The sequence below is a fragment of the Chrysemys picta genome, chromosome 7, assembly GCF_011386835.1.
Source record: "Chrysemys picta bellii isolate R12L10 chromosome 7, ASM1138683v2, whole genome shotgun sequence".
NCBI lineage: Eukaryota > Metazoa > Chordata > Testudines > Emydidae > Chrysemys > Chrysemys picta.
In genome coordinates this window covers 97,074,559-97,091,373 of record NC_088797.1, presented here as the reverse complement: position 1 = coordinate 97,091,373, position 16,815 = coordinate 97,074,559, and the positions used below count along the sequence as shown (strand labels likewise).

Genomic DNA, 16,815 nt, shown 5'->3' with positions numbered 1-16,815 from the left:
GCATGTTGACATGCCTCTGTTAAAGTATAATTAAACTGTTTTTTTTTTTTTAGACACTTTCTTGAATCTATACCTACATAATTGTTCTGTTTGTCATGTTTGGTACCATTGTATTTGTAGGGGAAAGGGCTTTTGAATGATGCGCAACTTGACCCATTTCCAATGAAGTATTATCAAAATTTCCACAAACTGGAGGAGCTGGGTGCTGGGGAAAGGGGCAGGCGGGGTGGCAAGTCACGCACCCTCACCCCATACCACTGAGGTTAACACCAGTGAAATTATGATTCTGTAGATTTTTATGAATCAAATGATACCTTCTTTATCTTTCTATGATTAATTTGCTCATGGAATTACACATGCTCCCAGGCTGTTAGAGGGGCAGCACAATCTCACACTACCTTTAAAGAAATGCTTATTTAACTTCCCACCTGACCTCTCTGTGGTCAAAAACAAACATCTTTGAGCTCCCCTGTCTCTTTGGTCTTACAAATTCTTATTTACTGCTAACATGCAATTCTGAGAACTGGCCACCTGTGACATATGATGTAAACCACACAAACAGTGCATGAATGTTCTGTGCTAACAGAAGACAACAGGCCAGTCCTCTTCAATCTGCATGGTGGGGTAGCATGGGAAATGTACTACAGCTGGATGCTACAGCAATGCATTTTTGAAGAAGAAAACTACTACTTATAGTGACCATAGCTGAATGAATAATGATGTTAGCTAAACAGCTGCATCTACTTAATCTAAAGAACAATTCCCAGAGGACCAAACTAGAAATCATTTTTTCCCCAGAGATAAAGTGCTCTAAGAGCTTTGACTTTCTTTTGGGCGGGGGGGAAGGGGAAGGAATCCCACCTTAAGTGTAAATCACTTATAGCTCAGGTAGTCTGATATAGGATCTGAAAATATGTTTTATCTGCTTGCTTTCTGTGCTGCCATCACCTCCCCAGTGCTTTATAAGTGACTACAGTACTGTAAGAACTACTAGGGCTTAAACATCAATGCTTTATACACTCGAGCAGTTAGATCCATTGGTAAAAATATATTTGAGATAAAGGTGGCGGGGAGAGGAGGAAAATGTGGTAACGGTCTTAAGGTCCTGCATCCTTTGACTTGCCAAGGCAAAATTCTTAAGCAAATTCAATAACAATCCCTCTCTGAATCCAAGGGGGTCTCTCACTTCAAAACTCTGTTCACTCTTCCCATGAGACATAAGTCCTCTCCTAAACCAATTGTTCATAAAACTAGCTATTCTTCTTCTCTCTTGTACCACTGTCACTCCACTAGGGGGCTTCACACACACAAGGTGCAACCTTGTATCTCAGTCCACCCTCTTCCAGTCAACTCTGAGGTTCACTCTGTTTTTCAAATTATTCACTCCTTCCTATGTAACTTGTAGGGATGAATGGTCCATTTTCCCCCTTCTCCAAGCAAAGCCCCACTCTGCTGAAAATCTAACCTTGGCACAAAGGAGATAATGTCTAACTCTTCCTCCCATCCTGCAGTGTTCATTCCAATGAAGGGACGCAATCTGCACATCTGATAAAGCCTCCTAAAGTAACTCTTCTTCCCAGCAACACTTAATTCTTGTTTTCAAGCCCTACTTCATGTATTAATACTTAACATTATTTCTTCCTTCCCAACTTTAGCCATATTCCCTTCACAAACCAACAAAACTGATCCCTCAATTCCAGTAAAACAGTAAGCTTCTGGGTCCCTGGGGGACTTCTTAAAGGTACCCCCTTCCCCAGGTCAGAGTTATGGTGACGTGGCAGTCGTCTCTCACCTGGATTTGGGAGATTTAACTCTTGTCTCCACCTTGAAGAGTGGAATTTTTATGTTAATGTATCCACATTCAGTTTGAAAACTGGGTCCAGGTTGTGATTAATGCTCTGTGTATTAGGCCTGGTAATTACCTTTGAAAATCTTATGCTGTTGTCTGATTTAGGGTGTTAATAATATTAATTTGAATAATATGGGTTTTAGGCTCGCCAATTTGTTTGATCAGAAGATAAAAGTTCTTGTCCTGAATCAGGCTCCACGGAATTTACAAAGGACCCTCAGGGGTATCCCAGGAAGCTCACGCTGAGACTGATCGCTGCCAAGAAGCAGTCACAGGAAATCAGGTTCCTGTGCTCTTAAGAGTGAGTGAGTAAGACACACAATCTTGCTCTCTAACTCTCTGTAACTTTAACTCTTTACTTATGCCTCAGGTGAGAATCTCAGGGGTCTAAAGATGCCTGGAATCCCTGAAAATTCCTGTCACGCACTCCATGACTCTCCTGGCTGGCTTGCCAGTCTGTTGCCTGATTTAGGGTATTAATATTAATTTGGATAATATGGGTTTTAGGCTCGCCAATTTGTTTGATCAGAAGATAAAAGTTCTTGTCCTGAATCAGGCTCCACGGAATTTACGAAGGACCCTCGGGGGCATCACACTCACACTGGAAGCTCACAGTGAGACAGATATAGCCGTAAAGACTTTTTATTAAAATAAATGAAGTAGTAATTAAATGGTAAAATAATCAGAGTTACAAAGTTACAATTATATTACTGTTATTTAAAAGATACATAAGCTGAACTTACATTAATATAAATCTATAAACCTATTACAATAAACCAAATATTTAAACTACAAGAAAAGATATATATGCAAGCAGGTTAATCCTATAGGCTGCAATGCTAAGGGCCAGTTCTTTCTCCTTCCCTTTAGAGTTGTAGATAGCAGGATGCCATGGTGAGTTGCTTCTTACTTTTAGAATGGTTAATAACTATAGTGTGTCTAGATACGAGACTGCCTGCATTTATAAAGGTATTTGTTTCCATTTCTGTCAGTTCTGCACTTTTTGAAAAGCAGGGATACAAAATAAGAGGGGTGCATGTACACTCAGTTGGCAAAACTTAGCTATAAACATTGTCAATATGCTCTTTCTGAGTCTTGGTGGGAATGGGGATGGAAAGTCTCCTTCCCACCCCCAACTCTTGTTCAATAGATGGCACTGATCATCCTATATTTGTATGGTTTTAGCTGAATAACTTTTAGAAACTTGGCTTGTGCCAGATCCTTAAGTAAGAAACCCAAATATGAATTCCCATCTCTTGATTTCAAAGAAGGAAACTTTGTTCTGAATAATATCCTATCATAAATATCCTGTCTTTCTGATGCAGTACCACTCTGAATTTGCCCCTGAACTTAGTGTGAGCTCCCTAATATTATAAAGTAACACTTCTTAAGCAAGCTGGATGAAAAGTGTTATACCAAGGCAAGAAAAGTCCAAGTTAACTGAACAAAAAGTCAATTCAGAATAGCCTAAAAATTCAATAATCATTCTAGTAATCTCTTGTCTTCCAAATTTAGTGATGGTATCAAAACCATGTTTCCGAACAGTCTGAAGTCAGTAACTAATACCTTGAGTTAGGCTAGTAGAAAACATTCTCAGAAGCTAGTCATGCTGTTACTAGAGCTCATTTGGTACATCTATCATAGTGTGCTATAGAGCACAGGTTAACAGCTAAATGTTTGCAATCTTTCCACTGTTTCCCAAGAGAACAGTGCTGTTTCCCTGCCTCTGAGTCACTCACTTGTGGTTCACAAAGCCCTACTCTTTACCCCATCCTCTTTAACCTCCACATGAAGTTACTGGGTGGAGGGAAGTGTATGTCTACACTGCAGTGCAAGCCTGAGCCCAGGCTTGAGTCTAAATCACCCTTCAATTCTATATACACATCTCTTTGGATTGGGCCTAAGGTCCTAGGACACTGCAGGGCTGGAGGGTTTGAGCCCCATTCAAGCAGGGACCCAGGGTTAGAGCCCTGCAGATTTGCAATGTAGATGCAGCCCCCCAACTTGGGTTCTTGGAGTCCACCAAAAGTATCCCACAATCCCAGGGGCCAACTTCCTTTGTCCTCTCTATCCTAAGAATCTCCAGTCGACTCCAGGGAAACGGAAGCCGCTCCTCTTGGTTTGGTGCAGCAGCTCAGTGAGTCAGTGTTTAACCTTCCCATTGTCTTCTGAACACCAAGCTGCAAAGTCACCATCAGAGAGCCTTCTGTGTTTGCAATGGACACTGAACAGAAGTCGTTTGCAAAGTGTGCTGCTTCAGGAGCAAAGCCAGATTTTGGTAAATCTCTGGTGCAAAGCCAGTAAAACAGTGGACTTTAAAATACCAGGAATGACCACACATACCAACAAATAGCGAAGAAGCTGGCAGCATTGCAAATTTACGAGACCAGTGCAGGGAGTGGATTCAGCAGCTCACAGAGTATTGGAAAACCAAGGGCCAGAACCACACCTTGGGCAACTCACCAACATCATGCCCAATTTATGATGAGTTTGAGAGGGTGCCGGGCACTGCGCTGACTACCGAGCCAATGGTGGTGCATGATGGCGCCCTGCTGGCCCCACAATCCAGCATGGGGACAGATTGGGGTCAGCAGCAGGTGCCGAGTGAGGACAGTGAAGTGACTCTGTTGCTGAAACGGATCCCAGAGGAGGCTTGGAGCAGTGAGAGCGCATCCTGGGATCATACTTGGAGAAGCTGTTTGCTTCCTACTCCCCCGGAGAAACAGCCTGCTATGGAAGTCTATATCAGACACAGAAGGGACAGAAGATGCCCCTGAGCCTGGTAAGTTTCTAGCTCCATTTTAATGTTTAATACAGTAATGGGAGGGTTTTCTGTTCTAGGAGCCAATGCAAAAGCTGTTAGAAGCCCCGGTTAATAACGTCTGTCCGCTAAGGGCAGGTAGTATGCCACCAGTGGCTGGACTTTTCCACCATGTGGAGTTCAAAATAGCACCAGGGAAATGCAAACAGTAAAAGTGCCTTCAAAGTGAACCTCTATCTGAGAAAGCAGTTTTCATAGAATATCAGGGTTGGAAGGGACCTCAGGAGGTCATCTAGTCCAACCCCCTGCTCAAAGCAGGACCAATCCCCAAATCCTTAAATGTCCCCCTCAAGGATTGAACTCACAACCCTGGGTTTAGCAGGCCAATGCTGGGTGCTGATAGCTGCACATTTTTCCTGAAGCAGGAACTCCAGATAGGTAGTCGTATTGCGGGGGAAGGATGTATTTTACAGGGCCATCTCTGTAACTGACCTGCCCATTCCACTCATGTAGTGACTCAACAGCACATCTATGTTTGAGTACTTTGCTTGCATACACTGCAGGTTTCCCATCAGCAGCTTGGAATAACATCTCCCTTTGCCAGTTGGGCACCACAAGAACTGTTATGTCCTCCAAAATGTGGAGTGTCATAAATGATAGAAAAAGCTTTTGTAGCATGGCCACTGATGGCACCTTTGTTCTCCTCTCCTTCCCCCCCCGCGCGCGGTAGTTCTGCAATTTTTTTTTAGAAAACAAAAAACAGCTTTGAATTTTTAATTTACCATTGTCTCTCCGCTTTTCACTGAGATTAACCAAGCTGTGTCCACGGGAGCTTGGGTGGTCTGGCACATCCCTCTATCAATATACTGAAGTTTTAGTCTGAAAAAGTAGCACTTTATGTCCTTGAAATTCTACAAGGATTTTTTCTGTGCTCCTGCACTGAGCTATTTGAGACAGTAACCCTCTGTGTTGTGCTTTTCCAGGCCCCTTGACCTCTACTGGCTGCAGTACTTCCACAGCTCACCAACACTGCAGCAGAAGACTGGGCCAGTGTAACTAAACAGATCGTTCCAAGAGGAAGCATTTCTGTGATGAGCTGATGGTTGAAGTTCTGGACAGAGCCGCCAAGCAGGTCCAGTACTAAAGGCAGAGATTCTTGAGGCTAGAGGAGAGGCCTGGCAAGAGGAAAGGCTCAGGCTTGCTGCACAGCTTGAGGACAGGGCTTCAGTGAAGGAGCAGGCACTTGCTTCACAGTTCCAGGAACAGCAGTTAAGAGAGAAGGACAGAGCTCAGCAGAAAGAACAGTTTGAGCAGCAGATATCACTAATGGCTGCAAGAGAACAGACTCCTGCTGAATCACCCACATCACAGCCTCAGTCCCTTGCATGCTACCTTGTGATGCAGTCCAGAAACAGCTTGAAAAACTCCATGGCTGGATGGCCCATGCAGTTGGGCATGATGAGTAGCTAGACAGGGCAACTGCCCCATGCAGCCCTACAGATTGATCCCCTCTACTGGATACCTCCACTCTCTGGCACCAAGTGTGCAACAAACAGGGATAGAAGGGAAAGGACAGCCAGGGGGCAGGGGACATGCCATGGTAGGGGGTTTCTGTCTTATACCTAGCTTTGCTCTTTGAACTTGTTCATGCACGTGTGTGTGTGTGTGTGTGTGACTGGTATCTTGGTGTGGTAATGGCAGCTTGCCTGCCTGGCAAGGGGTTAACATTGTACTTTTCTAATACATATTTATAAATAAGCTTTTTATTGTATCAAGAAAGTTTTTATTGTTATCACTTCATACAGTGTGTACTTAAAATAATACAGGTAAACATGTGATCTGGGATAATTAAGAATTTGTATGCAAACACTATTCCTCAATACAATTGTCTAGATCAATCCATACTGTGAATTGATCCTCCCTCCCACCCTCATTTGACAAGTGGCCATGTCATTCATAAGTACATTGCATGGCAATCACCTCCTCCCCACACACAATCAATGAGCCCCACCCAAGCACATTCATAAAGGTACTGTTCTCCTCCTTCCACTGGGCCTTTGAGGTTTATGTATTTGTGCTCCTTCAGGGGGGCAAACTATGGGCATGTGAGTCCCATCAGTAGCCCCAACACAGTGTGGAAAGTCCATTCTCTCAAAGCCAGCAATTACTTCAGGAATATATTTTTATACCTGCAACCTTGGCTTAAACCATATGCCTGATTGCCTTAGAAACCTCTGCCGTTGCTTTACCACCCGTAGCAGTCTGGGGTAGCCAGCTTCCAGGCAGTTACGGTAACTCACTTCTGGACTAATCGCTGCCGTCGTTCATGTCTTTACGGTGGAGGTTCAGGGTGAGCTGCTCACAAAGCTCCAGAAATCTCTTCATGCGAAAGTTCTGGATCCATTGCTGGTCATCCCTGGTATGCATAACTGTGATCCCACCAGTCTGTGCTTGTGGACCTACTCCAGAAGCACCAGCCTACATGGGAGGTGTCAGCGGCTATACTGACTGTCATGAGAAGCATCAGCCAGTTCAAGTCTGCCATGTCTGTGGTGTTGTCGTCGTCCATGATAAGCTTTGTCAGGTGCCTTTTGTGGGTCAGAAAACACCAAAATGTCCATCAATGTCTCTCAGAAGTTCTGCCTGTTTCCTGACACAGGAATGAAAGCCCAAGCAAGAGTTCTTCCAAAGGTGTGTCTGCCATGGCGCTGGCTCTGATAGCTGGGGGTGCACAGACCAAAATGACTGCTTGGCAGGCTGTTCAAGCTTCCTGTAATGTGCAGGGTGGACAGTCAAGTTTTTCCCACAATGCACCATGGTCAAAGGGCTAGAGTGGCCACATTTTCGGAGCATGCTAGGGAGTCGGATATAATTGGTTTGACTCAGGTTTGCTTGCTGCAGTGTGGACACCAGAGCCCCAGGTTCGAGCCCAGATGACCAAATTCTTAACATAGGGTAAACAATCAGTGTAGACGCTTAAACCTTGGATTATCTATTCCAAGGTCTGCTGTCTTGAGTCTCAGTAACCCTGAGTTCACGTTGCAGTGCAGACATACCCACAGTGTTCTCAGGTGCCAGCAAGACACTGACAGTGCCCAGTTCTCATTTGCTTCCAAAGTAAAAATACCAGTGCCAGCTATCCCTGGGTCTAACAGATCAGCTCCTGGATGAAAAGCAACTAGCTTAATCTGAATCAGAGCAAGATGGGTGAGAAGAAAAATAGTATTTTGAATACTAACCATTATCTTAGTATAACAGTTTATTGAGGAAACCTGCCCTTCCCTGGCACCGTTCATAGTTTTGGGATCTTTATGGATTCCTCACTGAACACTTGGCCACTGCTTCCATAAATGCAGCTTTCAATCCACAGCGGGCCAGTAGCTTGTACATAACCTGGCTACAGTCCTATGTCTTCATGCCCTCCAGTCTGGGCTGCTGCAACTTGATACTCTTAGGGGTAAGTACACAGCCTAAATGCTTTGGTTAGATGCAGCAGCCTGCTTCCTTTCTTCTGGAGAATGTGACAATGGATCCAAATATCTCTGGTTTCAGTGTTAAATTCTAGTTAGCATCTCTGCCACAAAATGGGAAAGATAGAAAGAAGGTGGTGACATTTTTCTGGCTGCCTGCAGGGAACATACTATTTTTGAATTGGTCTTGTTAAAGAATTCATGCTACATTAAGTGCAGCATAAATCTTCAATGGAAATAACTAGCAATAGACTTTGTCCCTGTAAAGAGCTATTCTATTCAACAACAAACCTGACCTGCTGAGGATGGCAAATCCAAAGTAAACATCAGTTAGAGAGCTAGGGCAAAGAATCTTTGTGGCCCACAAGAGCCAGTTTTTAGTGTCTTTAAAGCTGTATCATAGCCCCAAGAATTATTCTGTTGCTAATCTGTGCTAGCTTTCCTGCATAGCCACAGCTGAGAGATCGATTTAGGTATCAGTTATCAGAAGGATTCCTACTTACTTAATCTTAAACATAAAGTATGAGGGGGCAGATAAGAGTGGAATAATACCCTACCCATTAGATGACCTTTCCTGTCAGTAATCTTAAAACAGTACCCCACATGTTCTTGGCTGGCTATTCTAAATGGAAACAGACTATCACAGACGCAATTGTTGCCAAAACATGGGATTGTTTTATCTGTGGAGCAGGCTGATTACCAAAATAACTTTGTATTAATAGAAGTATTCTTCTTTCAAATTGTCATTAATAAATGAAGTGCAAAAAAGGTAAACTTAGACTTTTTGATTGGATATCTTCACAAACTTGAAAATATGTATTGTAATGCCTCTTACAAATGCTAGGTGGTGTAAGAGTAGCATGTATAACATTAGGAAAAAATGAGGAAACACTTGTGTTCAGACATCATAGATACTGAGTTCTAATATTTATAGAAACTAAGTTTTTAATCAAAATAGATCTGTAACAAATATTCAGGATTTAATGTTATACTTCATGTATACAGAATAGCTTATAAAAGTTCTAATACTTGCATTCAAGATCTCACGTTCAGAATTTGTCCCAAAATTTATTTGTTGTTGTAGAAATGTGCTGCAGAATCTAGAGGTAGACTTTTCAAAAACATAAATTGGATTTAGGTGTCCTCACATATTTTGCCTCTGTCAATGTCCCCTGTACCTTTTAAAAAAAAAAAAAAAAAAAAAAAAAAGCTTCTAGCACACGTGAATTGGAAGGTTCTTCAAAATATGAACAGTATAAACTAATGTAGTGATGCCTATAAACTCTGAAACTGCTGCTGGTTATTATACACCTCTACCCCGATATAACGCTGTCCTGAGGAGCCAAAAAAATCTTACCGCATTATAGGTGAAACTGTTATATTGAACTTGCTTTGATCCACTGGAGTGCGCAGCCCTGCCCCCCCCCCCCCCCCCCGGAGCGCTGCTTTACCGCGTTATATCCGAATTCGTGTTATATGGGGTCGCATTATATCAGGGTAGAGGTGTAGTTGGGTCTTAGCCCTGAAACTACACTTTAAATTTCAACGCTATTTGTCAACTGAACATTTTTAGAGAAAAACCTAGTTAATTATGTCCCTCCTCCCTTGCCTTTCTTCCCTCTCATTCCCATGATCCCATACTGATTCCCATGCCTTCCAATGTGTTAAAAAGCCCCTACATAGCTGATGAAACTTCCACCTTCCCCCAGCAGTTCTGAATTATCAGTAAAAATCTGCAAGATAATAACAGCTTTACAGCAGAGCAAAATTCAGCTTAACAAGAAACACTTTACTGACTTACTGACTTCCATATTAAACTTAAACCATCAATTTTCTTAATTTACCAGAAGCTACAGCACAATACAGCAGTGCCACAGAAACAAAGATTGGATGTCTTTCTAAAATATGTCCTAGCTCAAACAGAAGTTATGGGCTTCATGAAGGAACTGAAGCAAAATTCTATGGCCTGTGTTTTATAGGAGGTCAGACTAGATAATGGTCCGTTCCAGTCTTAAAATCTGTGAAACTAGGGTTCCACCACAAAAGTTAGATCAACTTGCAGCCAAATACAAGAGGGTGAATCAAAAGGTTTGATACTTGGAACACATTTGTGGATAAGAGTATTTCTTTGGGCATCCTCATGATATCAAAATTACATGTATTGGTTTTTAACTCTGACTGTAAGTGCTTCTTTCTTACAAGACTATAAGATTAGTTGAGAATACACTTTTCTAGAGGAAAAACATTAACACATTCTTCTTTGTCTGCAGAAAGCTGCAATGAACTGCACTGCATCACCAAGTAATCTTAATGAAGTTGAAAAACAATTGAAAGATGTAAGTTTCCTTTATAACATTATAAATGTATATTCACTATTGTAAGTATCTCCATGCATGACAATGTAAACAATACATAGCACACTTGAAAGGGAAATTGAGAGACCTATTTCTATCTGAAAATATTAAACCCACAATTGTTAAAAGTAATCCTTAAGGTTATTATAACTGCAAGGTGTAAGACCAGTGTGCTATTTTTGCAGTTTTACTTTGTGCTTTTGACAACATTTTGTGTATAGTCAGATTCACTAGTTTTGTAGTGCAATTGTATTTCAGGTTTCCTGTACTGTTAGAATGCCATGGCTCACATGTTTTCTTTCCAGTCCTTGTCAGTGGGTACTTGCCAGTTAAGAGCCACACCAAAGCTGAGAACGAAGAGGCAGTAGGCCACCAGGAGCACAAAGGAAAAAACAGGGAGCCTGAGCACATTTAGTGTTGATTTCAGGCCTGCCCAAAATACATCAATAGGGGAGCAGAACAAACCCTTGCAAAATTTGCCTCTTTATTTAAATAAAGAAATCCAGGCATATAAGGGTACCCATCAGAAAATAGCTCTGAGCCCATTTAAAGAAAAATCAAGTTAATAGTGATCCTTTACAAAGGAACTAAGAAAAGCATTGCCTTCTCACAATGCAAAGACAAACTTGCTAAAAACTTATGGGATCTTCTGACAGGTCCTTGGAAGCATTCCATCCTGGAATATTAGCGTTATCAAAGATGGTGAGGAGTGGAAGCATTTTCAGATACTATGTTTTGACTTTTATTTAAAGTGTTCTTTTGTTCAGAGATGGTTAGGGCAGCAAAAACCCAATCTGTTGGGTTTTTTCACTCCCTCCCCATGAATAAAATGAAGGTAAGTTTGTACCCTTCTCACTCCCCAAAAAAGTACTGTGCTATTGTTACTTTCTAAAACAGCAAAATAGGTGTGGTACCATGTCTGTTATGACTTCATTTGGCATTTCCAAACTATATTAGAGTTAAAACATTTGATCTTTCCCAGGATATCTTGTCTGAGATCTTAGAGTCAGTAGTGGCGTGCACACCCTTGTAACTATTTTTACAATCTTTATGTAGTGAAATAATGTCACGCACACATTAAACTTCACCTTTTAACATTTAATATGCATTGTTATGAACTGCACTATAAAATAAGCAACCCTTGGCTGATCTTGACAAGGAAACTCATCTGTACTGGCTATAGCAGTTTACCGTAGCTATCTTAATCTTGGAACATTACATCACCTATTTAAATTTGTTTGGAGAATTTTGTATATAGGTATCTTTGCAGTCTTGCCAACAAGCAGCTGATCGGTATAAGCTTAGGACCTAGACAACTGAGTTGTGTTAACACAACACACACTTCTAAATATTATGTTAGTTAAATTCTGTGATCTCCCACCTTCATGCAGCCAGTGGCCTGTGCTCCCCATTGCCATGCTGGAGCCTCCACATTTATCTGACAAATAAAATATGCAGAATTTTAAAATATTGTGCACAGAATTTTTATTTTATTATTTTTTTTGACGCAGAATTCCCTCAGGAGTATTACATAGAAAACATTGGTCTCAATACTGGCAAACCAGCTTCTATGGGAGATAATTATGTAAGCGAAGAAAATGTTCTTTATGGCAGGGGAGATGTACACGTAGGGAAACTTGAATCCTGTAGTTTCAGTACTCTTGTTCTTCATCCCATATTGCACTATTTACAGTACAGACTTTTCACTTAAAGACATTAGTAAATGGGAGATGTTACATATCAATATTTAGTGCATTAAAAGGCAAATACAATTTTCATTAAACCCGTATTGTTAAATCTATGGGAGAGAGGTGACACCTTGAAGATTGGATATGTTGGTATATACGGATCATTTGATGTAATCTGATAACATGAAATGTTTGGGGATCTCAATTTACATTATGGAAATAAAACTATTCTTTCCATAGTTAAATCTGTGAGTAGCCTTCTGCTGTTAGCATGAGTTTTGAAATATGCTCATCTTTTAATTTACTACTAATTTTTCATTTGTATCTTCCTCCACAAGGAAAATACTTCCTGAATGTTTGGGAACTGATTAGACAAGGTGCATTTTATATATTACAGCTTGAAAAATCCAGAGTTCTCATTTTTGCAGACTTTTTTAAGTGGAACCTTCTGTTTCAAAAATGGCTTGACATAAACTTCAGCTTTGGTTTATTCTGTCCTCAGGGACCATTATTTAAATCAATCTTTCCAAAAGGTATTAGTTAATAGTTCTTTCATTTAAAATTAACTCCTTAGTCCCCGGCTTTAAGGAGCCTTTTCTACTCCAAGTGATAAACTAATCTGTACTAGCACACCCAGTACAGATGTAGATAAATTCAAACTGTTGCAGTGGGAAACTATAATCTAACATTAAGATCTTCAACAAACTCACTTAACCTTTTCCATATAACAGACAGCAGAGATGTGAATATAAAATAGAAATTACTCAGTGCAGGAAAGTTACTACATCTTGCAGACTAGAAATTAACTAGCTTTCCTTGGCTGTATTTTTGAGTATTGGAAAGAAAATGGGATGGTAATGTTCTAACAATGTGACTAATACTGTTTTTTCCCCTGCATGAAGGCTCTGGAGAAAAACCAGCAGTGGCTGTTATATGACCAGCAGCGAGAGGCATATGTCATGGGACTGTTGGCAAGGATCTTTGAACTTGAGCAGCAGTTAGAAACAGTTAACCAACAGCAGGCAAAAGAGGCCACTGCAGAAGGTATTAATCTAAACTTTCCTTCAAAAGTGGACAAAAATCATGAGTTTTATTATTGTTTACAGTGTTGCTATAGCAGTGTTGGTACCAGAATATGAGACACACAACGTGGGTGAAGGAATATCTTTTACTGGACCAACTTCTGTTGGTGAAAGAGACAAGATTCAAGTGTCACAGAGCTCTTCTTACCAGACCTGAAGAAGAGCCCTGTTGCGCTTGAAAGCTTGTCTTTCACCAACAGAACTGGGTCTAATAAAAGATTTTACCTTGTCTCTTAAGTTATATTATGACACTTGATAGAATAAGTCTGAGAATTGAAACACAAGAAAATTCCTAATTTAATGATAGAATTTAAGCCTTTCCTAATCATTTCAGTTCCTTCATGCTGAAAGATGAGGAAAAAGATTGTACTTACCAGACTTACAAGAGTTCATTGCTATCTAGCTACACTCAAAACAGAACCCTCTGAATTTCTTGCTATTCAATCTGCTACAATGTGTGCCAAGAAAACACTTTTATTGCTCAAGGGTAAACTTGCCATAAAAAGTCAGCGATCCAACTTCTAGGTGGACTTTTTCTTGACGTTAACTTGTTATCCTTTTTGTTTGCATAAATAGTACTCTTTTAAGCAAACATCATTATGCCACCCATCCTGCACATTACACTCCTAACCGGTGTTGCAAATTCATTAAAGAGTCATTGCTTAGGTATGGACTTATTTTTCCAAAATACACATTGTAAAAGATGACTCATAGGAGGTGTTTGCAGATCGAAGACCTAACAATTTTTACAGCACAAAAAAAATTCTGTAAAATGGTGTTCACCATCCCCCATTCACCGGCAGTTGCATGATCTGGACCTCTAAAAATCTAGGATGGACCATGCCTCAAACATTGGCTAAAACCTTGATTTGCGTCTATGTACCAGATACTTGATGATTTGTGACACCGAATCATATGCCACTTCTGCTAGCAACCAAGTCAGACACTTTTGACCTAACCTGTCAGAGGAATGAAACTGTGCTAAACACCTAGCCCACTGAATGGATCTTTTTTTTTTTTTTTTTTTTTTTTTTTTTTTTTTTTTTTGGCCTGCATGGTGTATTTAGAATCTGCAGTGGTGCAGCAAGTTTCTAGACCTCATTGTTGCAAAGAAAACACTAAAACTATGAACCCAGTTTAACGTTGTACTGCTTTCTCCAGCTTTGCAGGCAGCTTGAAACAAGGGCTGTATGATGTCAACTTTCCTTTATTTTCTCTCCAATTAAGCTCCCTGAGATGTTGACTCTAAAGAATTAACTTTTTAAATATCAAAAGGCTATTTCATTGTTTTTGTGGATGGAATGAGGAAAAGTTTGGGTAGAACAGGAATTGGGAAGTGCTGGGGGAAGGAAAGGAGCAAAAACTCAAACATGGGGTAGGAAAAGAAATGAAGAAAAATAATGCTATTGCTCAAGGAGAGTAATCTTCCCCATAAATGATGCTAAAGTACTGAATCAAGGATGCCACACTTCACCTATTGATCTTTGTGCAAACAAACATCCACTGACATCACTTGGGAATATACTGTGATTGTGTAGTCATAAACAACCCCCTTCCCCCCACGCACACCATCTCATAAAACAAAGTCTAGCCTTTCCCACAGAACAAGTCTGATAATCCCTATCATTTTTCCCTAACCATGCTCCTGTAATAGTCAAGCTACTCCTTCCTATTACTGCAATTAGATATCCCAGGGTACACACTGCCACTTGATGAGAGCTCCACTCTGTACACTTGTGTTTTGGGAACTGCTATCTCAGGCTGCTGTCTTGGCTAATGAGCTAAAGGACATGGACTGGTATAAATTTTGTAATCCTTTGCTGGAAGCAGCACTTGCCTTAGTATCTATAACCGAACATTGGGAGTTGCAGAATTGCACTACCACAGCTTTTAGAGAAGCCAAGGCAGTACACCTGTTTTTGGGGAAAAGAAAAGTGAAGTAAGAGTGAACAGGGCATCCATGGTAGATCTCATTCAGTCTGACTTTATTATCTACATGTCTGTTTTGCATAAAGCAGGCTATAGTGGTTTACCATTCTGTGGCAGGAAAACGGGTCTGAAGGTGAAGCAAGTAAACAGATAAACTGTGTTTTTGAGAAGCTGCATGGGGTGCTTCCAGCCAGATTGCCCACAGAAACCAATAGTGTGGACATCAGTGAACATGCACTTGATAAAAAGAACCTGTCCCTCACCAAGAGGAGGAGGACCTTGTTTCTAAGGGGGCTAGTGCTCTACCTGAATGAAAAAGGAGCAATGACTGGGATGAAATATGTGGTCAAGATTTGGGTGTAGAATTATCTGAAGAGATCAGTTGACAAACATATTGGAGAGGGAAATACAAGAAGAAATAAACGTCAAGGAATGACGTCACTATGTTGTGAAAAAAAATCTGTGTGCAGTGTAACTATTTTATACAATGCCAAGAATTCAAGTACAGGTTTACTGTTTTTAAAACAGATTGTCACTATTTACTGGTATCTGAACTACTGGTTAATATTTAAAAGACCTGAATCAATATACAAGTTTTTTTAAAAAGCAAAACTATCTTTGGATTGACCAGGTTATGTAGCAGTATAGGTTAGCAACAGACCCTAATAATATTCCATTGATGACTTGAAGAACATAGTTATATCCAAATTTAATTTGGTTTTAGATTGCTTATAGATTGAACAAATGTCTGTCAAAAAGAAATTCAGTTTTTATATGAGGGACCAAGCAGCGTCTCTAAACGCAGGGTTGATTGCAGTATTTATGAAAAGTATTTTGGTTAGACTACCTGAATACACTTGACTCCTTAAAAGTGGTTGAGCATTCTATCAGCACTACACGCTACTGGGAAAACCTGACTTGAGTATTATGAATTCTACACTGGGGAGGGATAGCTCAGTGGTTTGAGCATTGGCTTGTTAAACCCAGGGTTGTGAGTTCAATCCTTGAGGGGGCCACTTAAGGATCTGGGGCAAAATCAGTACTTGGTCTTGCTAGTGAAGGCAGGGGACTGGACTCGATGACCTTTCAAGGTCCCTTCCAGTTCTAGGAGATAGGATATCTGCATTAATTTACAATTTAATTTATTTACAATTTAGTAGTATCCACTGTCCTGACCTAAACATGCCACTTCTCAGCTTTTCAGGATTTTTCTGTTCAATAAAATAGATTACATGGATAATTTCCTAGAATTCTACCTTTCAGTTGAAGGGTGTATTTACAAATCATGCTACTACATTTTGACTGAGTAGAACTAGCAAAATATTGGAGTAGATTGGCAAGTATTGAAAAATCCATTCATCAGTGGTGAATGAGGGACCTACACGGTTGTGCCTATAACCTTAGAGATGTGAACTAACAATAAATTTATGTAACATACTCTTCAGTCAACTTCATTGCTACTCTTTTCATAACTTTGCTAAGTTGGATCATAGTGAAATCAGCCATGTATTGATTTCATTGGTGCTATTCAGATCCCTATGGGAAGCAGTAAAATGATCGGTCATGTTAATTTCATGCTGCTGCTTAGAAAGCTTAAGAGTGGCATTAGACACAGGCATACAGGATCTATTCATTGGAGAAGAGAATCCAAGAAGTCAGGGTATCAAAACCCCCTCTCTCTT

General features: G+C 40.6%; 1 protein-coding gene across 8 annotated transcripts in view; it reads left to right on the top strand.

Annotated features, from left to right (window-relative positions):
* CEP55 (centrosomal protein 55) overlaps positions 1–16,815 on the top strand; it is a 35,527-nt gene that overhangs the window by 9,446 nt on the left and 9,266 nt on the right. For all 8 annotated transcript variants that reach the window (XM_005301275.4, XM_042856814.2, XM_042856813.2 and 5 more), the window contains 2 exons: positions 10,351–10,416; positions 13,025–13,166. In XM_005301275.4, the coding sequence (XP_005301332.1) occupies positions 10,351–10,416; positions 13,025–13,166 (208 nt within the window). The remainder of the gene's footprint in view (positions 1–10,350; positions 10,417–13,024; positions 13,167–16,815) is intronic.